The sequence below is a fragment of the Delphinus delphis genome, chromosome 15 (assembly GCF_949987515.2).
Source record: "Delphinus delphis chromosome 15, mDelDel1.2, whole genome shotgun sequence".
In the NCBI taxonomy this organism is placed as follows: Eukaryota; Metazoa; Chordata; class Mammalia; order Artiodactyla; family Delphinidae; genus Delphinus; species Delphinus delphis.
Window position 1 is genome coordinate 24204120 of NC_082697.1, and position 23866 is coordinate 24227985.

The following is a 23866-nucleotide window of genomic DNA, read 5'->3' on the forward strand; positions in this document are numbered from 1 at the left end:
CGGCCGGGCGGGAGGGTAGGTGGATCTTAGCTGCCCCAGGGCTCGAGGGGAACTTGCCCTGTGCCGTCCGAAGATGAACAGCAAAGGAGCACTTAAGCTATGGAAAATTCCTAATTCCCACTGTGCCGAAAAGACGCTGGTTCGCGTTGTTGGAAGAGGCTTTCAACTCTCAACCGAGGTCTGAGCTGGATCTGCAGGTTCTGGGTGGAGGGTGGTGAGCGATTCTGAAGGCGAGGACGGGGGTTGCTGAGACCTCCTCTCAGGCAAAATGAGGCGCGAAGCCAAAAAGCTCCGAAAACGCGGGAAAATCCGGAGTTCGGGCTGGAGTCAAGCGTCCCTGTGGTCTCCAGAGCAACTCCCTTGGGAATATTCCATGCAGGCTCTGAGAGAAGCGGTCAGGTCTAGCCTGGGAGTCTGCAGCCTTTGAACCCCGAGCTCTCGGCCACCCGGTGTTCCCTTGGAGAAGCCACCTCACATTTCCGTGCTCCCTCATTTTCTCACCTTCTTCTGGAGCCCTATTGTTGCCAACAAATCTTGGCTCTCTGTGCACCGATGCTGAACAGAAATACGAGACAGATTTTAGAGGATAAGAGAGATGGCTTTATTCCTCTGCCAGGCAGAAGGGAAGACACAGCAGGCTAGCGCCTCAAGAACTGTGTGTTCCCCCACCCCCAAACGGAGATTTTATATGTGGGGCTCGCAGTCCCCGGTATATGATAAGGATCAAAGTACTGAAGGTCTCGCATTCTTTTTCTCCTTGCATTTCAAAACAGTCACAGCTGGCATTAGGCAGTCCGGTAATTGGGTCCCTTTGTCTCTGGTTTATCTGCCTACGACCTTCTTTCTGAAATGCAAAAGCTACAGGGGGTGATTTGTTACCAGGGGGCGCAGGGAATATAAACACCAGGACCACGATGTAATTTACATGAAGTTTGGGGTTGATAGGCCCAGGATGTAACTCACACAGCTTTAGCGTGATAGGTACAGGATGTAATTTACATAGTGTTAGGGAGTGAGGTTAGCTTTGTGAAGTACAAATCTAGTTACAGACACTACCGATTAGTAACCGTTAAAAATAAAGCAAGGAGTGATTAACACTTTCAGGCCAGGTTATGTTTTCTTCTCCAGCCTGTTCACTGTTCCCTTTACTTTCCTTGTTCTCAGGAGAGGGAAAAAAAAACACCTCACTTCTATTTTTATTGCAACACTATGTTGTTCCGTTTTCCACAAAAATTTATGGGTTCTCTAGCAGGAAATAATTTGCTAATTAGTTAGCCTCAGCTTACAGTGTTTCTTTGAGGCACTGGAGCTTGCTGAATTCAACGCAGATGATCTATCTCCAAAAATTCATTCCACTGTAGCCTCTTCCAATTGGGAGAGGATTTGGTTTTCCTTCTAGGGGCATCTGCATATTAAGAGGATTGAATAGTGACTTTACAGTGAGGAAACCTGGCAGGCACCATCTTAACCAGAGGATCAAGGTTAACATAACTGGTAATGGGATATATTGATATGTGCCCTCTGATATCATGCACCAAGGGCACACCACCTCTATGGTGTTTCTCACAAAAAGAAATCCATGGCCTTAACCTTAAGAAAACATTAACCAAACTTAGGACATTCTACAAGGTGCCAGATCAACACTCTTCAAAAAATGTCAAGGTCTGAATGAGGAACTGTCACAGATTGGAAGAGACTGAGAAAAACAACACTGGTGGGAAAACTGGTGATACCTGTATAAAGGTTGTAGTTTAGTGTCATTTTACCGATGTCAAGTTTTTATAATTGTACCAAGTTATATGGGATGTTAACATTGGGGAAAGCTGGGTGAAGTGTGTGCAGGAGTTCTCTGTACTATACTATTTTTTTTGCAACAGCTCTGTAAGTCTAAAATTATTTCAAAGTAAAGTTAAAAAAAAAAGGATTGGATACAAAGAAATGATTATTGAATCTGGAAACATTATAAAAGCGTTTAGCAAGGGGAAGAAGGGCTGCAGTGACTGGACCTCAAAATATCCTGGGACATAAGCACAGGATGATCATCACCACTATCTTACATATGGAGAAACAGACTGAGAGGGGGTGAATGAATTGAACAAGATCACAATCACAAAAGCAAAAAGTTCATGTGACTGGAGCCAGAATAAGAATTGAGGAGTTGGAAGTAGTCAGGGCCTTGAGTGACAGGCTTATGAGTTTTGGAGTTTATTCTGTGGCAATGGAGGAACCACTGTAATATTTTAAGAGGGGGAGAACCATGAGACAACTCTTCCACAAATCATTCTGAGTCAGCACAGATGGAATGGAGAGAATGGAGGCAATGACAAGAAATTGCTACAGTCAACCATGGTAGGGATGATGGATGTGGGCTGTGGTAATGTGGGCAGCTCCGAAAGAAGTGATTCAAAAGAAGTTTTGGAAATGGATTCGATAGGATTTGGAGAGCAATTAGATGGGACAGCTGAACTGGTTATGGAACAGCTGAACTGGTTGTGAGTAGCAGTACAGCAAAACGTTTAAGCACGCAGTCTTTGGAATCAGACAGTCCTGGATTCCAATTTGCACTCTTGCCACTTAATAGCTGTGGACACTTCAAGTTACTCAATTACGTTGAGCCTATTTTCTATTCTATAAAATAGAGATAATCATTCCTCTCTGAAAGTGACCAGGAAGACTGACAGTGCATGTAGCATATCTAATTGTCTGGGACATAGTAATAAATGTTGACAGTTGTCCTGGACTAAGTAAATATAGGTGTGATATTGGTCACTAGGATACAGAAGATAAATAGAAGAGGTCTGAATTAGAAATGAGGAAAATAACAGCATGGCTATTTTCAGCGATCTGCAGGTATGACTGAAAATTCTCAAGGTCCTTCCCTGTGAATTTCTTTGAGGAAACCCTCCTGCCCACAGCATCTCTGCTCAATGGGAACCTGTTCATAAGAGACCAATACTGTCCTTCCTAGGTCTCCACTGAAGACCTGGAAGATTCCCGTGGATCCTTCCCCTAAATGTCCTGACCACAAAGGAGCCCTACAGACATATGGGAATTGACCAATGAGCTGCGATTGACAGCAGTTTCTGTTCTGGAGTTACACAATGTGAGACACTCTTCCTAAAAGTCCAGAAAATAGCAGCCAGTCAGCCATAGCTGAGTCCCAGTTTGATGTTTTATAGGGTTTGCTGGACAGCCAAATGGTCAGTAAAAGTAACTACTTATTTTCCCATGAAAGATTTCCTCATACTGGGGGGAACATGTCTTCCCCTCTTTTTTTTAGCCACGCTGAAAATTAGAGCTTTCTAGCTGCTTATATAGGACAGAATAAATAGGATAGGGCCTACTTTGCAGGATCTGGAAGGAACCTGTCCTCCAGTCACTGTTAGATCAGGATATTAAAAAAAAAACCCACTTCCCTTAGCATCTTTCCCCTGGATCCATTTTAAATAAGAGCATGATCACTTGGTTTCCTAATAAGAAAAAGTCTTGGTAGCCAGCTGGTAATTTTCTATTGAGCACCTATGGCTGGGATCCTGTCTTAGGGAAACCTCTGGTTGTCCCAGAAAAGATGTCTTCATCTTGATTCTCTTCAACATAGGCACTAAATACAGTCTCACCTGAGACTTTCTAGTTTTTTTTCTATCTACTCCACAGTACAAGACAGGCTGTAACCTGCTCACTTACAAAAGCAGAGGGGCAGAAATCTATATGACCTGTTCACATAGAAGGCTTCCCTGCAAGTGGGGAAAACCTTACTCAAGACTAAAAGAAAAGTGTGCAAATGAAGGACCAAAAAGTTTAATTGTAAACAGTCTTACAACTTTTAGGGAAATGCAAGTGAGGCAGCCCCCTGCAGGACCTTTATAAGAGCACTTCACTCCTTGTGGTATTTGTAAAGTTACCTGAGTGTTTGAAATTACAGTTCATGAAAACAAAGGAACTCCAATACAGTAATATACAATTCAGTGCTGCCATTCCATTTTTGGTTAATGAAAGCATAGCATATATACAAATAATTTTGTAAATAACTCTAAAAGAAAAACAAAAAAATGAGGGGGGCTGGAGATGCCAATAATATTAAATAGAAGTAGCTAACCTAAAGGAGTTTAAAAGGATGGAGTTACATCCAAAACAAGGAGGGATATAAAAATAGAGAAATCTAATTCCATGAGTCATCCCTAATAACATTTCAGATTATTAACCAGGTAAATAAAAAGTAGCAGAGAGAGTTTGACTGAAACAGTTCATTTAGGATGAGACCTCTTTGGGCAGGTGAGTCATGTTTCACTAAAATTTCAGATGAATTGACATTGGTATGTCAATCTCCTGATGAAAAACTAGTACCTGAATTTTAAATAGAATTATTGTAAGTCTTATGAAATTACATTCTTCTGCACTCTGATATAAGATCATAAAAGACAGAGCAGTAATTCATTATTATGAGCTGCTGGACCAGTTTTAAATCACTCTATTTGATGAAACAAGTGAGGTCCTTCCCTCCAGACCCAGATTATGTGAAATGCTGCATTCCCCAGCCTCCCAAAAGAGCAGAAGAATAAGGCAATTGCTCATTTTACTTTGTTTTTATTTCAACATAACATGCAGTAAAAAAATTAACAGTATTTATTAGCATTTACAATGCTTACAAAGAAAAATGGACTCTAAAAGCAATTTAGTTCAGATTTAAGAAATCGCTCTAATTAAACACTTACAATAAATCTATTTCCAAATGATCAATTTGGACCAAAATTTAAGATAGTATTTGGTAGATATTTATGTCTGCTGTCTATTTGCAGTATTTTTATATAACCTCTGATTCTTGGGATATCCAGCCCCCATTTTCCTAACACAGCAGGGAAAGACATATACATGTGGCCATTTAAATTAAAGGAAGAAATGGAGTAAGGGAGATCCCAGGCTGCAAAAATATATACAAGCATTTACCTTTTCCAGAACTAAACGTTTCTTCCATAAAAATATTAAATAGCCAAGCCCTATAGAACTAGGGCCAGGACTACTTCAAATATAACTATTCTGTATTTTAAAAATATAGGGCAGAAAGCCTTTTGGATGATATTTATACATTTTTGAACAATATTTCTAGGTCCCTAAATGAATCATCAAGCATTATGTAGAACAAAAAAAGTCTACTTTCTTACATTATCTCTTAATTTAATCTCATAAATCTCTAGTAAATATTGTAGGTAACTACATTTCAATGTGAGCATTCACCTCAATAGGAAGTCTTTATAGAAGGCTTAATCTCCATAGCCATATATTACCAAAATTCAGACTTATGTAACGAATGGGTAGTTGGCAGACATTCGCTCTGTAAGACAAAGCAAGAGGTTTTTGCCCCCTACCAACAAAAAGGCAGAGTCACTACTTTGAAAACAACTAGGGCTTAGAGACTGTACTACATTTCCTAGAGTAAGTAGAATAAAATCAAAATAAAGATAGGATTGGGGGGAGCCCCATCTCTCCCTTTACACTAACAATTTCTGGATGAGGCAACCCTTTCACTCACTTAAGTATGCTTTATGATGGCAGTGTTTTAGAGTACAGATACACAAGTTGCAAAGTGTTTTTGTTGTTTTTCCAGGATGTAAAAGGAAGAGTAGTTAGGGACAAAAACCCCCATTTTCTTTCCATATACGAGAGGGGTTTGCTATTCTCTGCTGATTTTTGGCTCAATGCTATTTGTTCATGCTATGGTACTGAAACCTGCCAAAGTCCCTATCTCATGAGTTATGAGGCTGTCCTCAGGGTTCAGCTATGATAGGCACTCAGCTGGCTTCGGCTTCCTCCCACTGTCCATAAAGTCAAACCTCTGACAGCTGTCATCCTGACAGAGTCTAAGCAGGCTAAGTTAAAAAAGTTCCCACAGAGAAGGTCAAAGTGCATTCATTAATCAGTTACTAACAGAGCAATCTAACAGTCATGGGGAAAACCTGTTAAAATTTTTAGAGGTGAACAGAATATCCAGATCAGGACAAGGGAAAGAATGGAAATAACTACTCTAACAGGTGTCAGAGAAATTATCAACTTAAAAAGTTTCAATTCACATACAGAATACATTTCTGTGGTTACTAGAAATGTACTGTGAATAAACGTATTACTCCCTTCTTTTTAGCCAGTACCACAGCTCTCCCTCCCTAATGAAAATGTAATTTTACAGGATGTTTCACTGACCTCTACTTGGATTAGAAAGCACTCTAGTTATAACTTGAACTCCTTAGCAATAATTAAACGTAACTGAAGTTGCTGGATTATGATAAAATTATAAAGATGCAATTAATATACAGGAACATATAAAAATTGTTGATGGCCTTCAAATAATTCAGCTAAATTAATTCCAATTCTAGGTTAACTTTTATACAGACAGTGAAGGAAGCACAGTGTTAATATTGTTTGTGAAGTTTAGTATTTGCAAGGCAATTACAACAAACTTCCAAATGAAGAGAGTTATGCAGTCATTTGCAGGCTGGGACCAACTTCTCTCTGAATTCAAATTAACAAAACTACTTTGTAGAGAGATACAAGAGTCTCACATCTCTCCTTTCTAGAGATAACATCAAAATGATGCATGGATTTCATGCTCCGGAAAGGAAAAACAACAGTCAGGCCAGGCTGAAATAAGAGGGAGAGCACAAGCCAGAAGTTTGCTCACATCCCCAGAAGCTGGGCTATTTTAAACAAATACCTCTTACCATGAGGCTTAACAGGAAGATCTTACATATTTTAGTTACCAAGGGACTTCCCTGCATATTTTCAGAATCTCTAAAAGAAAAAACCCTACTCCCAAATGAGACTTCTGATACACATATACAAAATTTTTGTTAAGGAAACAATCTAGTGGAATAAGACAAGGCAGATTTCATTTTTATGTTAATTCCATGTTAAGTACGGTTTTGACTAGTCATTTGCAGATCTGAGTTCTGGAACATTGAGAAGAAATCCAGAATCACTGGGAGATAAGTCTCAACGATAACATTAATTTACTTACACTCAAGGTAACTCTCTAAACAGTCACAGTCCAATTTTACAAGATGTGCAATAGGCAAAGAAGGAAAAGGACAAACATTGCAAATAAGTTCTTGTCCTTTGGCGGTGCAAGCTCTCAGAAGTCACTCTTGTCCAAATCCTTCTGTTTCTTCAATAGCAAATAACAGCTTTTCCTTCAGTTGCTCATAGCTCTTGTAGGGTGGCAGGTCCAGGCGGTTAAAACTAAAAGTAAGAATTGTTAGCTTGAGAAAAGGAAATATACTAAGAATCATATGGGCAGTGTAACAATGGTTTTAAAGCCAGGCAAAATTAGGTTCAAATCCCAGCTCTGTCACTGGGCCCCTAAGCATGTGTTTTTTACTTTTCCGAGTCTCGGTTTTTTCTTTGGTAAAATGGGAACAACAATATTTATCTCTCGGGATAGAGTGAAGAATAAACAAGCATATATATAGCACAGTACTGGCGCTCAGCAGGTACTCAGTAAAATGTTACTCCTCTCAAGCTTTCCCATCCACCCTAATCTATATGTGGTCAGCAAACTTTTGCTGTAAAGGGCTAGACAGTAAATACTTCAGGCTTTGTGAGTCATAGGTCTCTTATCAAAAGATTTTAAGTATATCCCATTAAGAATAAAAAAGTTTTCGGCTCTAATATCTAATATGTTGGTCTGACTGAATTTCTCTGTCCTATTCTTAGCTGTGAGTTTTTAAAGGCATCTTCTAATTTTGGGCCATATTAAGAACACCTTCACAAGGTAACAGGTAGTGAATCTGCCCTAAAGCCTTGGTCCTCTGCTATATTTTTAGGATAAGGTGCAGGTAGATGTTTGGCAACAGAAGAAATAATGCTATCCACAAAGGGAAAATAAATTTACGGTTATGGAAATGAACAAATGGAAACATGGAACTTGAAAAAGTAATGAGGCTGGTTTTCATGTGTGACTGAGATAAGCTATTCACAATAATGTAATGGCACAATCTGTTCCAAGTTTAAAAAAAGGGAGAAAAGATCAAATCAAAATATATGTGTACAAGATGAATGTAAAAAAATCAATTGTATTTCGATATACTAGCAATGAATAATCTGAAATGAAATTAAGAGAACAATTCCATTTATAGTAGCTTCAAAAAGAATAAATACTTAGGAATAAATTTATCAGAAGAAATGCAGGGCTTGTGTAATGAAAACCATGAAACATTGTTGAAATAAGTTAAACACCTAAACAAATGGAAAGACACCTGATATTCATGGATCAGAAGACTTAATACTGTTAAGATGACCTTACTCCCCCAAAATGATCAAAGCAATTCACATCAAAATCCCAGCTGACCTCTTTGCAGAAATGGACAAGCTGATCTTATAATTCATATGGAAATCCAAAGAACCCAGAAGAGCAGAAACAATCTTGAAAAAGTTGGAGAATGCATACTTAACTTCAAAACTCACTGAAAAGCTGCAGTAATCAAGGCAATGTTACTGCCATTAAGGACAGACATATAGATCAATGGAATAGAATTGAGAATCCAGAAATAAACCCATGTATTTACAGTCAACTGATTTTCAACAAACATGCCAAGCTGTTATTTTTAAAAAGCCATATGTATGAAAATACAAAGGAGCAAACAATAAAACAAATAAAAAGGGTAGATAGGGAAAATAAACAAATATCCAGCAAGGTATATATATGACCACTGAAATGTCCCACAAAATAAAGTTCAACTATTGTTGACATTAGGTTGAATTCCAATATATTGTATTTAAGATTAGGGTTTGTTTTTAGTTTTGTACATTTTTGGAAATGTGGTTAAACTACATTTATAATAAGAAAATAGTATTTCTGTCACCATGTTAGAGTAGCTCTCCCTACAGCTATCTAGACTTGATTTCTTCCTCTGCCTACACAGAAAAGTTAAGTTTTCTAAATATCACATTTCAAAAAAAAAAAATTCGGGGTTGGGGGAGGGATTGACTGTTAATGGCAACAGGGATTGTTTTGGGATGAAGGAAATACTCTAAAACTAGATTATAGTGATGGTTACTTTTCTGAAAATCTACTAAATATCACTGAATTAAAATGGGTAAGTTTTTTGTTACATAAATTATGTCTCACTAAAGCTATTAAAAATAATTCAATACCATGGGGAAAGTATTTCATTTCTAACACGTTTTAGTATATACAGGATAAATGGGAAAAAGCTATTTTCTACACTCTTTTTTCTTTTTAATTTTTCTTTTATTTTGAAGTATAGTTGATTAACAATGTTGTGTTAGTTTGAGGTGTACAGCAAAGTGATTCAGTTATACACATAACTGAATCTTTCTGATTTTACTTACCAGGTATGACTTCTAGGCAACCAATTTTCTTTCCCAACTTTTTCAATGCAGAATTTCTGTGGCCCATTGCTCCCTAAAAGTGAAATCATCAACAGTTTGATAGTGCAATGGTTCTCAAATTGTTATCACCAATCCAGCTGCATCAGCATCACCAGGGAACTTGTTAAGAATCACAAATCCATAGGCCCTAACCCAAGCCTACTGAATTGAATTAAAAACTCTGGGGGTGAGGCTCAGCAACAGTGTTTTAACAAGCTTCCAGGCAATTCTGATTGAGAGCTAGAGTTTGAGAACCACATTGTTAATGTATGCCCAAGAGGAGAAAATGCACTTTTATCTAGTATTCCTTAGCCAGAAAAACAGAATGCTATAATTAACAATACCTCACATAAGAGAACACATAAAAAGCTTAATTTTAGTTTTAAACACAATGGGGAAACTACAGCTCACTGTCTTACAAAACTTGATTTAAACAGAAAATTGTTAAAACTTTAGAAAATGTAAACAACCTAGTGAATTCAATATTAACAATGCTTGTGCTTATAGGTCCTATAGGGCAGACCCTTACACACCTAACACCCCATTCTTGCCTCTCATTTACCTTGTGTTGGAGTCAGCTGTTAATGGTTATCTTTAAGCACTGGTTTTCTAAAAAGGTCACTACTGCTCCCTAAAAAGCATTTACTGGTGGTCATAAGGACTGGTATACTACTGGACTTTTAAATAAGAAGGGGCCAGGCACACTTATTGTTCTGCCATATGTAAGATAGTCATACCCAAAGAACTTTCTCATGTTCCACCTGACTAAACCCAGTACAAATATAAAGTGGTAGTACTTTTGTATCTAATCACATTGAAGTGTTTTCACAAGTAGTTATGCGAAAAGCCCAGTAACATAGGATATGGTCATTATGAAAAAGGATAGTTAAAATGATTAAATAATTAAGCATGAAATTATTAAATGGTTTATGTACTGGCACATTCTCTCAATATATTACAGCATTTCTAACCACACAGATGGAAAGTTTCGTTTAATAGTGCTAATTAGTATGTAACAGTAGAGTCTGGATTGCTTTTAATAGACTTAGAATCAAATATTAACATAGCAGAGAGGGACTTCCCTGGTGGTGCAGTGGTTAAGAATCCGCCTGCCAATGCAGGGGAGATGGATTCGAGCCCTGGTCCGGGAAGATACCACATGCCGTGGAGCAACTAAGCCCTGCACCACAACTACTGAGCCTGGGCTCTAGAGCCCGCAAAGTACAACTACTTGGCCCACGTGCCACAACTACTGAAGCCCATGTGCCTAGATCTAGGGCCCGTGCTCCACAAGAGAAGCCACTGCAATGAGAAGCCCATGCACCTCAACGAAGAGTAGCCCCTGCTCACTGCAACTACAGAAAGCCTGCACACAGCAAGGAAGACCCAACGCAGACAAAAATAAAAATTTTTTAAATAAAATAGCAGAGAAATATGAAATGAAGGATTTTAGTGAATTTCATTGATAAAGGCTATTTTACAAATATGTCATATTATCAATACTATTACCCTGGATGCTTTCTAAAGTTTTATGGAATTGTAAGACATCATGTTGTAAACATTATATAATGAAGTTAATTTCAGGTTGCCTGTTGTTTTCAATCTTACTCTGACACTGTCCCTAAACGAAACAACTTCCAGATAGACTCTTGCACCTCTTTTCCTATTTTTCAGCCTATTTCAACTTTAAAAAGGTCTCTGAGGCTTTTGTACATATCAGAGCCTTGGCCTATACTGGAATTTCGTGATTAGACACTACACTTTAAAATAAGATCTACCTCATTTTTCTCTACTTTGATCAGCTATAATTTATTCTAGCAGGTATATTATCCTTAATTCACTTAGATTATTTCCCTCTTTTTCTTATATTTATTTGTCTATTTATTATTTCTTACCTTTTCTATCTGTTCTTTCATATTCCAGTGATTCTTATACAGAAGGGCTTCTGACCTCTTAAGCCCAAATCTTTTCTTCTAAATAGGAACAACATTTTGTGTCTTCTAATAGAGTTTTTCCCAAACATACATGTATTGAAATAAATATTATTTCTTTATAAATAATTTTTTAAAACTTTCTTCTTTATATTACAGTTAGTGTTATGTATCTGTATTTTTTGGAGATTGTAGATACGTTATTTCACATCTACCAACTTCATTCCGTGAGGATATTATAAATATGTTAAAAAAAATGGGATATTAGATCTGATAAGGTCAAGAACCACCAGATTAAATTGTTATATACATCACTCTTACAATTTTCTTTTCCTACATTGGGTGGATGAAAGGTTAAACCAATGTCCTTTAAAATTTGATGAACCACAATCTCACTGTCTGTCTTCCACAGGTATCCTTTTGTGTTGCTTTAGACTGCTCCATCCAACCCCAAATATTATTCCCAAGAGAAGACCTAGTTCTTGTTTTTTTAATAATCAGACTTCCAGTTTATACTGAGAAGCTTGTACCAGTTTTTTCTTCATTTTGGTCACTATTCCTTACCTCTCCAACCGCCAACATGGTTTCTTTTTCAAACTACAGAGCATTCTCAAAGGACTTACAAATTATCCTTTTTGAGACTTCTTTCTCTGTAGCACTAGATAAAAACTTCCCTTCTATATTGCTTCGGAGAGACTAAAATATTTATTCTCTGGCCTCTCCTTTAAGTCTGTCTCTAGGCTAGTTATGTCTCACCCCTAAATGTTTCTAAGCATCAGCTCTCTCTACTCTTCTCTGTATTCTATTTCTGCATAAGCCCATCCATTCTCACAGCTTCAAATGTCACTGCTTCATTGCTCTTATGAGTCTACTTTCTCTCTCTACTGTTACCTCTAAACTCGTGCTTTAACAACACCTGTAAAACTGTCCCCTCACTGAGATTTTCTACTTGGTTGCCTGACAGTCACCTTAAACTCAGCAGATTCTTTACACTTCACAACTTCTCCATGTTTCATAACATGGTAAACATTCTTCCTTTATATTTCGTTTTCTAATCAAGTCCTATTTCTACCTTTGGAACTTCTCTAGCATTTCTCTCTTCTTTTCCATCCCTATTTTATCTCCTAAGATCAGGTTCTTATCATTGCTCTAATCATTCTTCCTATTTCCAGCTTCCATCTGCATGCTATACCTTACTATCAAATCTTCCTAAAAGGCAGCTTCAGCAAGTTCACCTGTCTTCAACAAGTTCCCATAGCTTCCAAAACCCTAAGTAATGTCCAAATTCTTTTGGTCTGGCTTTTAAAGTCTTGAACTGGTTCCACACACTATATCCAGAACTGCCTATTTAATTCTTTAATTCTGACTCTCTCTTCTCCAGCTGAAACAGACTTAGGGATCACAACTTCTATCCTCTTATGGTACTTGCATAGTGTTGGTGTTAAAGAAAGACTTGAATTTACTTATTTAGTCACAAAATAAATATTCTTAAGGTCATTCATTTCAAAATAACATACAATTTAATCAGTGACTATTATGTGACAGGCACTGTACTAGGCACTAGAAATAAAAAGATGAAGATATGGATCTATATCTCAAGGAGCTCCAGGTATAACAGGGAAGAGTGGTAAACAAGTCATTAAAATATAATACAAACAATAGTAGTGTCTCTCATAGGAGACACTGAAATGTTTGCTATATGACTGAATGAGGAAACATCTACATATATAGAAGACCATTATCCTACCATTAAAAGACCATTAAAATGTGGGGTCTAGCCTAAGAGTTAAAAACTTCTAGAGGTAAGGATTACAAAGTGATTTAAAAGCTGATACAAATCCAGGTTAACTGTGTCTAGTTAAGAAAATATACTTGTCTTTGTTATTTGATACACTGTATACACATTAATATAACAGCAGTGTGATAAACAATTTTCTGTATAGGAAAAGTGATCCTGTTGACATACCCATGAGGTCAGCAAATCCGCCAACTGGCAATCGGCAGGTTCCAGTAACAAACTGCAAAAGTCTCATTCTCTTCTCATTATCGATTTCTTTAACAAACTGTTAAAAGCACATTTAAAGAGATACATAGGTCATATGTGACGTTCAGAATACTAAACAAGAAAGAAAAAAATCATTTCAAATCTTAACCAAACTCCCAGTGTCAGATGCACTGGAAAATGACTGAATCCACCACTGTGGATGGTAGAGCTTCTCCATGTTTGTCAAAAGCCCTACCAACCTTCCCCTATACCAATCCTAGTACCACATCCTTATAGGGAAACAGAAAAAGAAGAGTGCCCTGGGCCCAAGAGCTCCTTACTCATGCAGTCTCAAGATCAGCTCTTCTAGGGCACCCTTCCTTTTCCCTCTAGATCTGCCTGTCCTATAGAAATTCATGTGGTTACGAAGGACAAAGAGATTGAGTCAGAACAGACTTTTTGGTTTTATGAACAAACGAAATCAAGCTCACAAATTCTGACCAAGATATATCCCAGTAATGTTCTTCTCTCAGTGTTCTTTATGTTTTGGTGTAGCTATGTGTTGCCAGAATTATGTGGCTTTTAACTCCTACAATTCTGACTCAAAACATTAAGTGTCTAGAGAATTCTTTCTAGCCTGTAGCACAAGAATTTTGTCTCAGCCAAATGATTTTTTTGTAAAGAATTTTTATCCTACTGTACTAATTGTATTTGTTACAGAAGCCCAGTCACCTCAGCTTCTTATTAATTTCTTTACATAAATTTCTTTACATAATTAGAAGGCATTAAAAAATTTTTTTACTGTGGTTAAATATACATTAACATAAAAATTTACCATTTTAAGTGTACAATTCAATGGCATTAAGTACATTCACACTGTTGTGTAACCATCACCACTATTTACAGAACTTTTTTATTATATCAAACAAAAACTCATTTCATTAAACTTATCTCCTTGCTTCTGCCTCCCTTCTCCCCAGTCCCTGGTAGCCTTTATTCTACTTTCTGTCTCTACAAATTTGCTTATTCTAGATACCTCATATAAGTGGAATCATACAATATTTGTCCTTTTGTGCCTGGCTGATATCACTTAGTATAATATCCTTAAGGTTCATCCATGTTGTATCCTATGTCAGAATTCCCTGTCTTCTTAAGGTTGGACAATATTCCACTGTGTGTGTATATATATATATATATATATATATATATATACACACCACATTTGGTTTATCCAATCATCTCTTGATAGACATTTTAGATTGCTTCCACCTTCTGGCTAATGTGAATAATGCTGATATGAACATAGTTATACAAGTTTCTGTTTGAGTCCCTGCTTTCAATTCTTTTGGGTATACCTAGGAGTAGAATTGCTAGACCATATTAATTCTATGTTTAACGTTTTGAGGAACCACCAAACTGTTTTCCACAGTGGTGTACCATTTTATATTGCCAGCAGCAACGCAAGAGAGTTCCAATTTCTCCACATCTGTACCAAGGATGATTATTTCTTTTTTTTATAATAGCCACCTTTTAATGGGTATATGTCTCACTGTGGTTTTGATTTGCACTTCTCTAATGATTAGTGATGCTGAGCAACTTTTCATGTGCTTATAGCAGAAATTTTGTGAAGAGACACCATTATGATTCCAAACCAAGGCTCTCCCTTAAGTTACACCTTCTAAACATTAAATAATTCTTAATGAGCTATGAATGATGAAAACCATACTTCAGATAGTTCTACAAAATTCCAAAAGCATTTAGATCAAATGCAGGGGAATATTATTATCTGGGGTTGTCTTATACTCTGGGCAACGGTGCAAGGTGTGTGTTGCTTACCTGGCAATAGTGAAAGAATGCTGTTATAATCGGTATTCATTTATTGTAATGCATAGAATGGAATGAGGATCCTTAACATACTGGTACACTTTTTCTGTGACTCATTTCCATATGTGGTAAGCAATTTCTACAAAAATTACGGTATTCCAAAAGAAAGAAACTGAGACAAACCTGCCAAAACCACATGATTTGTTTGCTTGTCCTAGTGTAATGACGGTAGATGGCATGTCTTTGCCAGTCATTCAAATCAATCTCTTGCATTCCACATAAAAGAACCTTTAGGGATGAAAAAGACAAATGGTTTCTTTAGGTAACTGTACAACCTATATAAAAATGCTAGACATAGTTAAGACTAGTATTAAACAACTTTCAAAAATTTAATCAGGAGGCTTTGACTTATAAACTGTGTATCAAGAATTTTATCTATATTATTTGTAAAAGCTGAGTTTCCATGATTGGTGTCATATATACACATATTCAGGTATATAAGTCACTCACTGGATAGAGGTTCTAATACTTTTCTTTTTTTGGTAACACTTTATATATTTGGATAAATTATGGACTTCTTTTAACCTCTGGGGATGCTTCAGAAACATACTGCCAGAATAAAAAATACTTTTGCCATTGGAAAGATGGTAAAGTGAGTTGAAAACAGGCACCTGAAGGCATTATTTACCAGCATGCTGCAGAGGAAAGAACAACTCATTACCTCTAATTCCTTTGCATCAAAGTACTGCAAATACTGCTGGGGAAGAATTTCATTAAAGCCCTCAAAGAAAGCTTGTGTCTGTTCTTCAACACCACGAGACAACCTCCATTCAGCTACCATTCTGGTAAATAAATATAAAAAAAACTATGAGGAAGTTTAGATTTTACCTTTAAATTCTGAGTGTAAAAATAATTTTTAAAAACTTTATTATGAAAAGTGTCAAATATATATATAAGTAAAATAAATGAACCCTATGTACAGACCTCTCAGCTTCAATACCAATCTTATTTCATTATGCCCCTATCCACCCTAGATAGCATATAATTTCATTTTAAACAAACATTTCAGTATATATTTCTATAAGATGAGGTCTCTTTTAATTTTATTTTAATTTGCATAATTTATTATGCAAAATCTCTGTAACTCAAGGTTAGTTCATCATTAACTAAGGTCTTAACCTCAAATATGCGCAATGCTATGCTCAATGCTGGGGGAGATTCAGGAGTATAAGCTATTCCTTTCTTGAAGCAGCTTAAAGTTTTTTTCTTTTTTTTTTACATCTTTATTGGAGTATAATTGCTTTACAATGTTGTGTTAGTTTCTGCTGTACAACTAAGTGAATCAGCTATATGTATGCATATATCCCCATATTCCCTACCTTTTAAGCCTCCCTCCCACCCTCCACCCTCAGTATCCCACCCCTCTAGGTCATCACAGAGCATCTAGCTGATCTCCCTGGGCTATGCAGCAGCTTCCCACTAGCCATCCATTTTAAGTTTGGCAGTGTATATATGTCACTGCTACTCTCTCACTTCGTCCCAGCTTCCCCTTCCCCCACTGTGTCCTCAAGTCCATTCTCTACGTCTGCGTCTTTATTTTTTTATGTTTTTTAAAAACATAACTACAATTCTATCATCACACCAAAAAAGTGAGCAATAATTCCTTTGTATCAAATATTCAGTGCTCAAATTCTACTGACTGACTCAAATTTTTGGACATATTGATTGAATCAGATTAGATTTTCTTCTAATCTTCATCTACATAGATACATATTAACAGAGTTAAAATCACATCAAATACAAACTTTGTTTTATTACAGAATATTTTTAACAATTTTAACAAGCAAACAAACATGTATTTTAGGCATTTGATTACTTCATGACAATTTCAGACAACCAAAGTCCTAAAGTTTATTAAAACTCTGAAATTTTGGAAAATGGCAGTGTAGGTTGTATTGGACTAATCTTCCGGGTGATTATAATGATAAACACTGGGCAAATTACAGAAAACAAATGTCTGAAGGCATCAGAGAGAAACCAAAGGCAGGCAGAAACTGGTGGGGACAAGATTCTTGAAGGAAGCTGGCACACTGGAGCAGAGCCGCATTTACTAGGCTTTTCCTTTGAGGGCACTTCCCAGTTTACAAAGAGCACAGGGAAATGAAACTCAAACTAAAAGCAACAGTATTATTGGGCTGAGGAGACATGAGGTTGGGAGCTTAAAGCTGCCAAAGCAGCTACAGAAAAACCCCTAGAAGAAAGAAGACAAAGAAAAGGAGCTCCCAAATCTGCACAGAAACACACTTCAACTCCTTAGCTCACTCCTAAATACACATGTCTAGGACGATGAAACTCCAAGGAACCCTGTGCAATGAACAAATGGAAAGCCAAAGATCCAACCAGAAATTTCAGCAGCCACCTAGGGCTGTAGAGACAGAATTTAAGCTTAATTCTCACAAGGTAATGGTAAAACACCTTGGGCTTTCCATTGTAAGGACTATGAACCATGTTCTAGGAATAAACATTATGTTTTAGGATTAAAAGCAAAATGGAAGTAGACTAGCTCTAGCAAGCTTCCACACAATCAATGTGATCTGTCCTTAATTTAACTGCCTGTCAAAACAAAACTCAAAAAAAAAAAAAAAAAAAAAAACAAAACTCAATATTTTTCAAAGGGGGGAAAAAAAAGAACTCAGAGTCTCTACCATGTATCATCCACAATAAAAAATGACTACCTAGGCAAAGAAGCAGGAAAATGTGACCCATAAGAGAAAAAAAATCCATAGAATAAGGCCAACTGATAGCCCAATGCTGAAGTTAGTAAATACTTTCTAAAAGCTATTAAAAATGTATTAAATAATTTATAGGACAAGATGGACAAAATATATGAAGAGATAAAGATTCTCAACACAGAAACTCTTGAAAGAAGCAAATGGAAATGAAAGAATATCTGAAATGAAAATTTAATTGGATGAACTTAAAAGCAGTGAATTCAAACGCAGATCAATCAAAATGGCCCAAACTGAAGCACAGAGAAAATGAAAAAAATATAAACAGCATCTGGGATGATATCAAAGGTTAAATATACATGTATCCGAAGTCTCTGAAGTGTGAAAGAGGGAACGAAGCAAAAGGAACATCTACAGAGAAAAAGCACAAAAATTTTCCATAACTGCTGAAATGGCATCAATCAGGAGAACATAAAAGCGCATATATACGAGGCAAAATGCTAAAAAACCTTTAGAAAATCTTTTAAAAGCCACAGAGAAAAACATATATTTCATCCAGAAAACAACAGAAATAGTGGCTCACATCATCAAAAATAGAAGACAATAACGGAATGACATTATTGAAAGAAAGTGTTTAAAAAAAAAAGAGAAAAAAAACCCCTATAAACCTAGAATTCTAAATCTAGTGAACATATCCTTCAAAACTGAAGATGACATACAGATGTTTTTGGATAAAAGCTGAGAGAATTTATTGCCAGCAGGCACACACTAACAGAAATGGTGAAGGAAGTTTTTAAGGCTGAGAAATGATCCCAGATGGAAAAAATGGATCTGCAGAAAGAAATGAAGAGAACCAGAAATAGTAACATGAGTAAATATAAAAGACTATTATTCCCTAATTTCTTTTAAAATCTATTGATTGCTTAAAGCAAGAATATAGTATTATGGGGTTATAAACATAAGAAATAAAATAACAATAGCACAAATGGCTGAAATGAGATAAACAGAATTATACTATTATGAGCCTCTTATAATGTACAAGTAGTATATTAATTATAAATTACGTTACATATATTAATGTATTAGCATAATATTAATTAAAGGTGATAAGTTAAGGATGCATATATTCATTAGAGCAGTCACTGAACTTTAAAGAGGTATACAGCTAAGAAAAAACCAAAGATATATAAAAAGAAAACTAGAAATTATTAATACAAAAGAGGACAGGAAAGGAGGAACAAAAGAAATTGGGAAATAGAAGAAACAAATAGCAAGGTGGCAGGCTTAAGTCCAATCATATCAGTAATAACATTAAATTTAAATGTATCAATTGCAACTAAAAGTAGTAATTATCAGAATGGATAAAAGTAGTAAGACCTAAGAATATGCTGCTTTTAAGAAACAGACTTTAAACAGAAAGACAAAGGATTGAAAATAAAGGATGGAGGAAAATATACCATGCAAATATTAATCACAAGAAATGTGGAGAGGATATGTTAATATTTAAAAAGTAGAAAAGCAGGCAAGAGATCCAGAAACTGGAACTCAAGAATCAGCAGCTATGTGAAATCTCACCCCTATCTGACTGAACTGGTGTTGAGAATATGTCAGTGAACTAATAACTCGAGACTAAAAGTGTGAACTAATGCAAAGCATAAGAGACTACACTAAGAAAACCATCTTTGTACTTAAAAATTTTACCTGATCTTCAAATATTCCCCACAAAAATATCTGCATATAAATTTGAGATTCTTTTCAATGCCATGATGTTACATGGCATAGTAGTTACAGAATTGGTATTTAAAAAAGTGATCCAGCACTGCTTCTAGCCTTAAAACTCCCACTTCTAGAGAAAAACTTAAAGTTTTATATGACCAAAATTCTTTTCTATTACTTTATAAATCTTCATATTTCTGGTTAAATTGAAATATATCAGAAAGGGGGGCATTAAACTCATTAGCATCCACTAGACTAATTCTTTGTAAGGTTAACAGTTTGAATTAACCTGCAGGATAGTCAGTCCCTCTACCTTGCTGCCTCCACAAGAATCTGTCCTATCTCTCATGGGCTTTGCTGCCAGACTCGTTAAAAAGAAATTTAGACTGTCTACTGAATTTAGTCCTTAATTTCTTGTAATCTGGCCTCTATACCTACCATTGGGCTATAGTTCTAACTGTTCTCTTAAGGGTTATCATAACTTATTAGCCACAACATCTTCTAAAGATTCTTCATTTTCCTTGGCTTCTGAAATGCAGGACATGGCAAATGGGCTACCAATTCTGAGCTGCCTGACAGCATCACACACCATGGCAACTCTTATTTACGATTCGTGACTTGTGCTTTCCAGCCTCTGTAACTCTGCATATAACTTTTGCTCTTATTTCTACATAACTGAATCCTTCCCAACCATCAAGGCTCAAATTAAATACCATCAGATTCTTGCTCCGTGATTATAGCTAGATGAAAGGATGTCTCCCATAGCACTTTTCTTGTTCCTCTCTCAATGTACTTACAAGGTATGACGTGGTGTATTGCATCCTTAATAATACATGAGTTCTCATAATAATTAGTATAAAGGCAAATATTATTTTTTGAAATACTGTCCACTAGTATTACTAAGCAATTATCAACATACTATACAGTCCAACAGAAAGGCTAAAAACTATGTCAAAAGGAGCATTCTCTCTTACCTGATATATTCCTCTTTATTTTCTTCTGTTACAAGAATATTGCCACCATTGGGTTTCAAATCATGACTCTTGATTTCACCTAAAATTTCTTTATCCACGGAAAAGTACATTTCCAAACCACATTCCTCAATATTGTTTTCTCTGCCCAAATGAAAGTTAACACTGTTACACTGATTCAGTCATGTAAGAGTTTTTTTTTTTAACTAAAGGACTATGTTCTTAAATAACTATTGTTAAACTGTAACATCGGAATTAACAACAAAACTGGAACATTATGCTCTAAAATCACATTTTTGCCTAAGATATTTCTATAAAATTTATCATATTGAATAATGAGACAGGTTTAATGTAAACCATTTAAATTCAGTAAACCAATTACATGCTTACAGTCTGAATACATTACCAACACAACAATGATAAATTAAAAGGAAACAAACTTACTTAACCCAGATGAGAGAATTGTAAAATTCTGGATCAATAGATTCTAAATCCTTGAGACCAACTGGTTTGTTCAAGATACGCTTATAGAATGGCAAAGAAAAACCTGTGTCTATGAATTTCCCATGGAACAGAGCCTATGCAAGAAGAAAACAATACCATTAAAGATAATTTTATATTTTATAAGATATAAAAGATTTTATATATCTCATTGTATTTCAGAATGTTTTTGTTTTTTGAATGAAGAACTCATCTAACAAACAAAACAAACTCCCCTGTCATATGATCTATTATGGAATATTTCTGGGGAAAGGGCAGATATAACAAGCCCAATCTTAGACATATCTTAATGATGAGAAAATTTCAAATGAGAAAGTTAAAGAAACAATGCTTTAGTATTGCTAAATTAGCAAAGTAAACACAGTTCTCCACTTGCACTTACCATAGCAATAAACCTGCCAATAAAACGAAAATATTTCAGGTGATCTGGATTGATGTAAGAAGCGGGGTTTATCTGCAAGCAGTAATTATCCTTCCCTGCATATTCAAACAGGCAATACATTGGGTTCAACACCTCATGTGACAAAAGAAAGAACCATTCTCTGAAATCAAAAGAAAATTTAGGATGAAAAATCTTGTAAGTAACCATACCAATAAATCAAAGAGCAGTGTTATAAAGTTCTCAGGAATCTATACTCCCCTGATGGTGATATTTCTCTAGTCACTGCTTCTGTACAAACTGCCATCTATTGTACAGAGATATTTACACACTGCATATTTCAAAGAATCTAAGACATCACTGACTTTAAAGACAACATTATTTGATGAACCACTAACAAATTTTTTCCAATTGTAATACACATCTCAGTTTCAGAGATGTTAAAATATGAAAAATTTAGTCTTAGAATCAGTGAAATACTATACATAGGCAAGTTTAAAATTCACTGTTGACCCATGTGGTTAGAACAGTTGAAACAAGTCTAACATTATTCCATCCATTACAAAGCCCCTCAGTGATGCTCATTAAGTTCCACTGCTCTCTAAATCTTAGATAAATACGAAAAACCTTCCAATTTCACAGAGGCAATAAAGCACTTAATTCAAGCTACTCATTCATTAGGAAAATACTGAGAAGCTCTAATTCAAATGCTGTGAAAATACCAACCAACACTAACGTAAGATTATAGTTATTAACTACGTAACACGGGTGAAGGTCTGGAAGAACAGTAGGCAGAGTGAATCTGGGGCAATGTATGTGGTATCAGCTCATGCCTGAGATTTCCTTTCTTGTTGATTTATGGCCTCTGGTAGTAATCCTGCTTATACTTTAGTACTGCTAGTTAATTTTCTAGTTAAGAAGGAATGATTGCCCCCCTGAATTATCTTTACCTAATACAAAATTAAATGTTTCTATTCATATTTGTTATTTACCTGTGATTACTTCATACATTTGAAATGTGAGCTTTGAAACAAAACCTAAGTAAAAATCCCTCAAATGTAGCCACCAGTTAGTGACCCCACAAAGACACAGGGTCTGAACTAGGATATTAATAAACAGTATTTCTACTCTTCACAATAATCCCAGAGAAGTAGATATGATCATTCTTATTTTACAGATGAAGATATTTGCCCCAAGCTATACTATTGAGTGCAGAAAAAGGATTCAAATCCAGTCTTGACTACAAAGTCCTTGGCTTTCCATACTGCCACCACTATGCAAATTTTTAACCTGCTATGATATACTGTTATGGAATAAGCAAAGCAATTTCCTGCTTGGGTCTATCTTCTAGGGGTTTGATTAGAAGCTCCAATATTAAGAAAGGAGAATTTATAATTTCAACTCCTACTTTATACAGCTTTCTGTATTTTCAAAACATATATTAATCTCAGTTGGGAACTGAATGACTATTATCTCTATCAGGAATCTGTGATGGAGAAAGTGACCTGAACACTATAGGGCCTTGTATGTTCTGTGGAACAGATATGAGGTGGTGGACTGAGCACTGGCTTCTGGTTTGATGATGTAAAGCTTGCATCCAGGCTCTACAACTTAGTTATATGTCTTTGGTGAGTCCCTAAACCTCATTATTACCTGCAAAATTCTCTCACAGAGTTATCCTGAGGATTAAAGGAGTGATGTGGGTGAAATCAACTAGCAGTACCTTAGAAAGTGCTGAATTAATGTTTCTTGAAATTTTATAATTGCAACATTAATAAAGGTACAAAAATTTGCTACATTTCATTTTCCTGAAACAGAAAATTGAGAAAATAATACTTGCAAGCAAAGTGTAATGATACCTTTGGAGGAAAGGAACTAAGTTCTGAGTATTCATATTATCACTACCTTGCTACACCTCCATAATCTAAACCTTCTTCTCCTGGAAAAATCACCCACAAACGTCTTCGCAGATCTTGGGGACTGAAGCTCATTATCTACCAAAAGAAAAGAAAAGAAAAAAAAAGAAGAAGTAAAAGAATCAGTAAAAGCAGAAACACCTTATACCACTTACTTCCAGGTTAGAAATCTGCATTACAAGTAACTTAAATTCCCCATGACATAGAATGCTGTCTGTGGTTTGGTCAACACCACACATATAGAAAATACATTAAAGTTTCATAATGTTTTATAAATTATACATATCTATATTTCTGTATACTTTATACATATATAATTTTCTTTTAAATGATCCTACTACTGACAAAGTTCCTTCTTTCTCTCATTTGCTTAGAGCAGAGTAACTGTGACCATGAGCAGAGCTTAGGTCCTTTTTGGTTTGGGTAGGTTTGGGTTTGTTTTATAGCCAAAAGGTACACATAATAACTAATTGGCTAACTTGGAAATGAAAAACAGAGGCTGCAGAGAAAATATAGTTAATTTGAAAAAACCTGGAA

At 35.9% G+C, this 23866-nt stretch overlaps 1 protein-coding gene across 2 annotated transcripts in view; it reads right to left on the reverse strand.

The window, feature by feature from the left end:
• Positions 1-57: 57 nt before the first annotated feature.
• The window catches only part of ITCH (itchy E3 ubiquitin protein ligase), a 124766-nt gene continuing 100957 nt past the window's right edge, over positions 58-23866 (reverse strand). The window contains exons 17-25 of one of the 2 annotated variants that reach the window (XM_060030945.1): positions 23319-23407; positions 21417-21576; positions 20978-21111; positions 20537-20677; positions 15839-15959; positions 15301-15405; positions 13276-13372; positions 9340-9412; positions 58-844 (exon numbers count right to left, since the gene is read on the reverse strand). In XM_060030945.1, the coding sequence (XP_059886928.1) occupies position 844; positions 9340-9412; positions 13276-13372; positions 15301-15405; positions 15839-15959; positions 20537-20677; positions 20978-21111; positions 21417-21576; positions 23319-23407 (921 nt within the window). In that variant the 3' untranslated portion in view covers positions 58-843. Of the gene's footprint in view, positions 845-3772; positions 7228-9339; positions 9413-13275; positions 13373-15300; positions 15406-15838; positions 15960-20536; positions 20678-20977; positions 21112-21416; positions 21577-23318; positions 23408-23866 lie in introns of those variants that run through there. The other variant, XM_060030944.1, reaches the window with a different exon arrangement.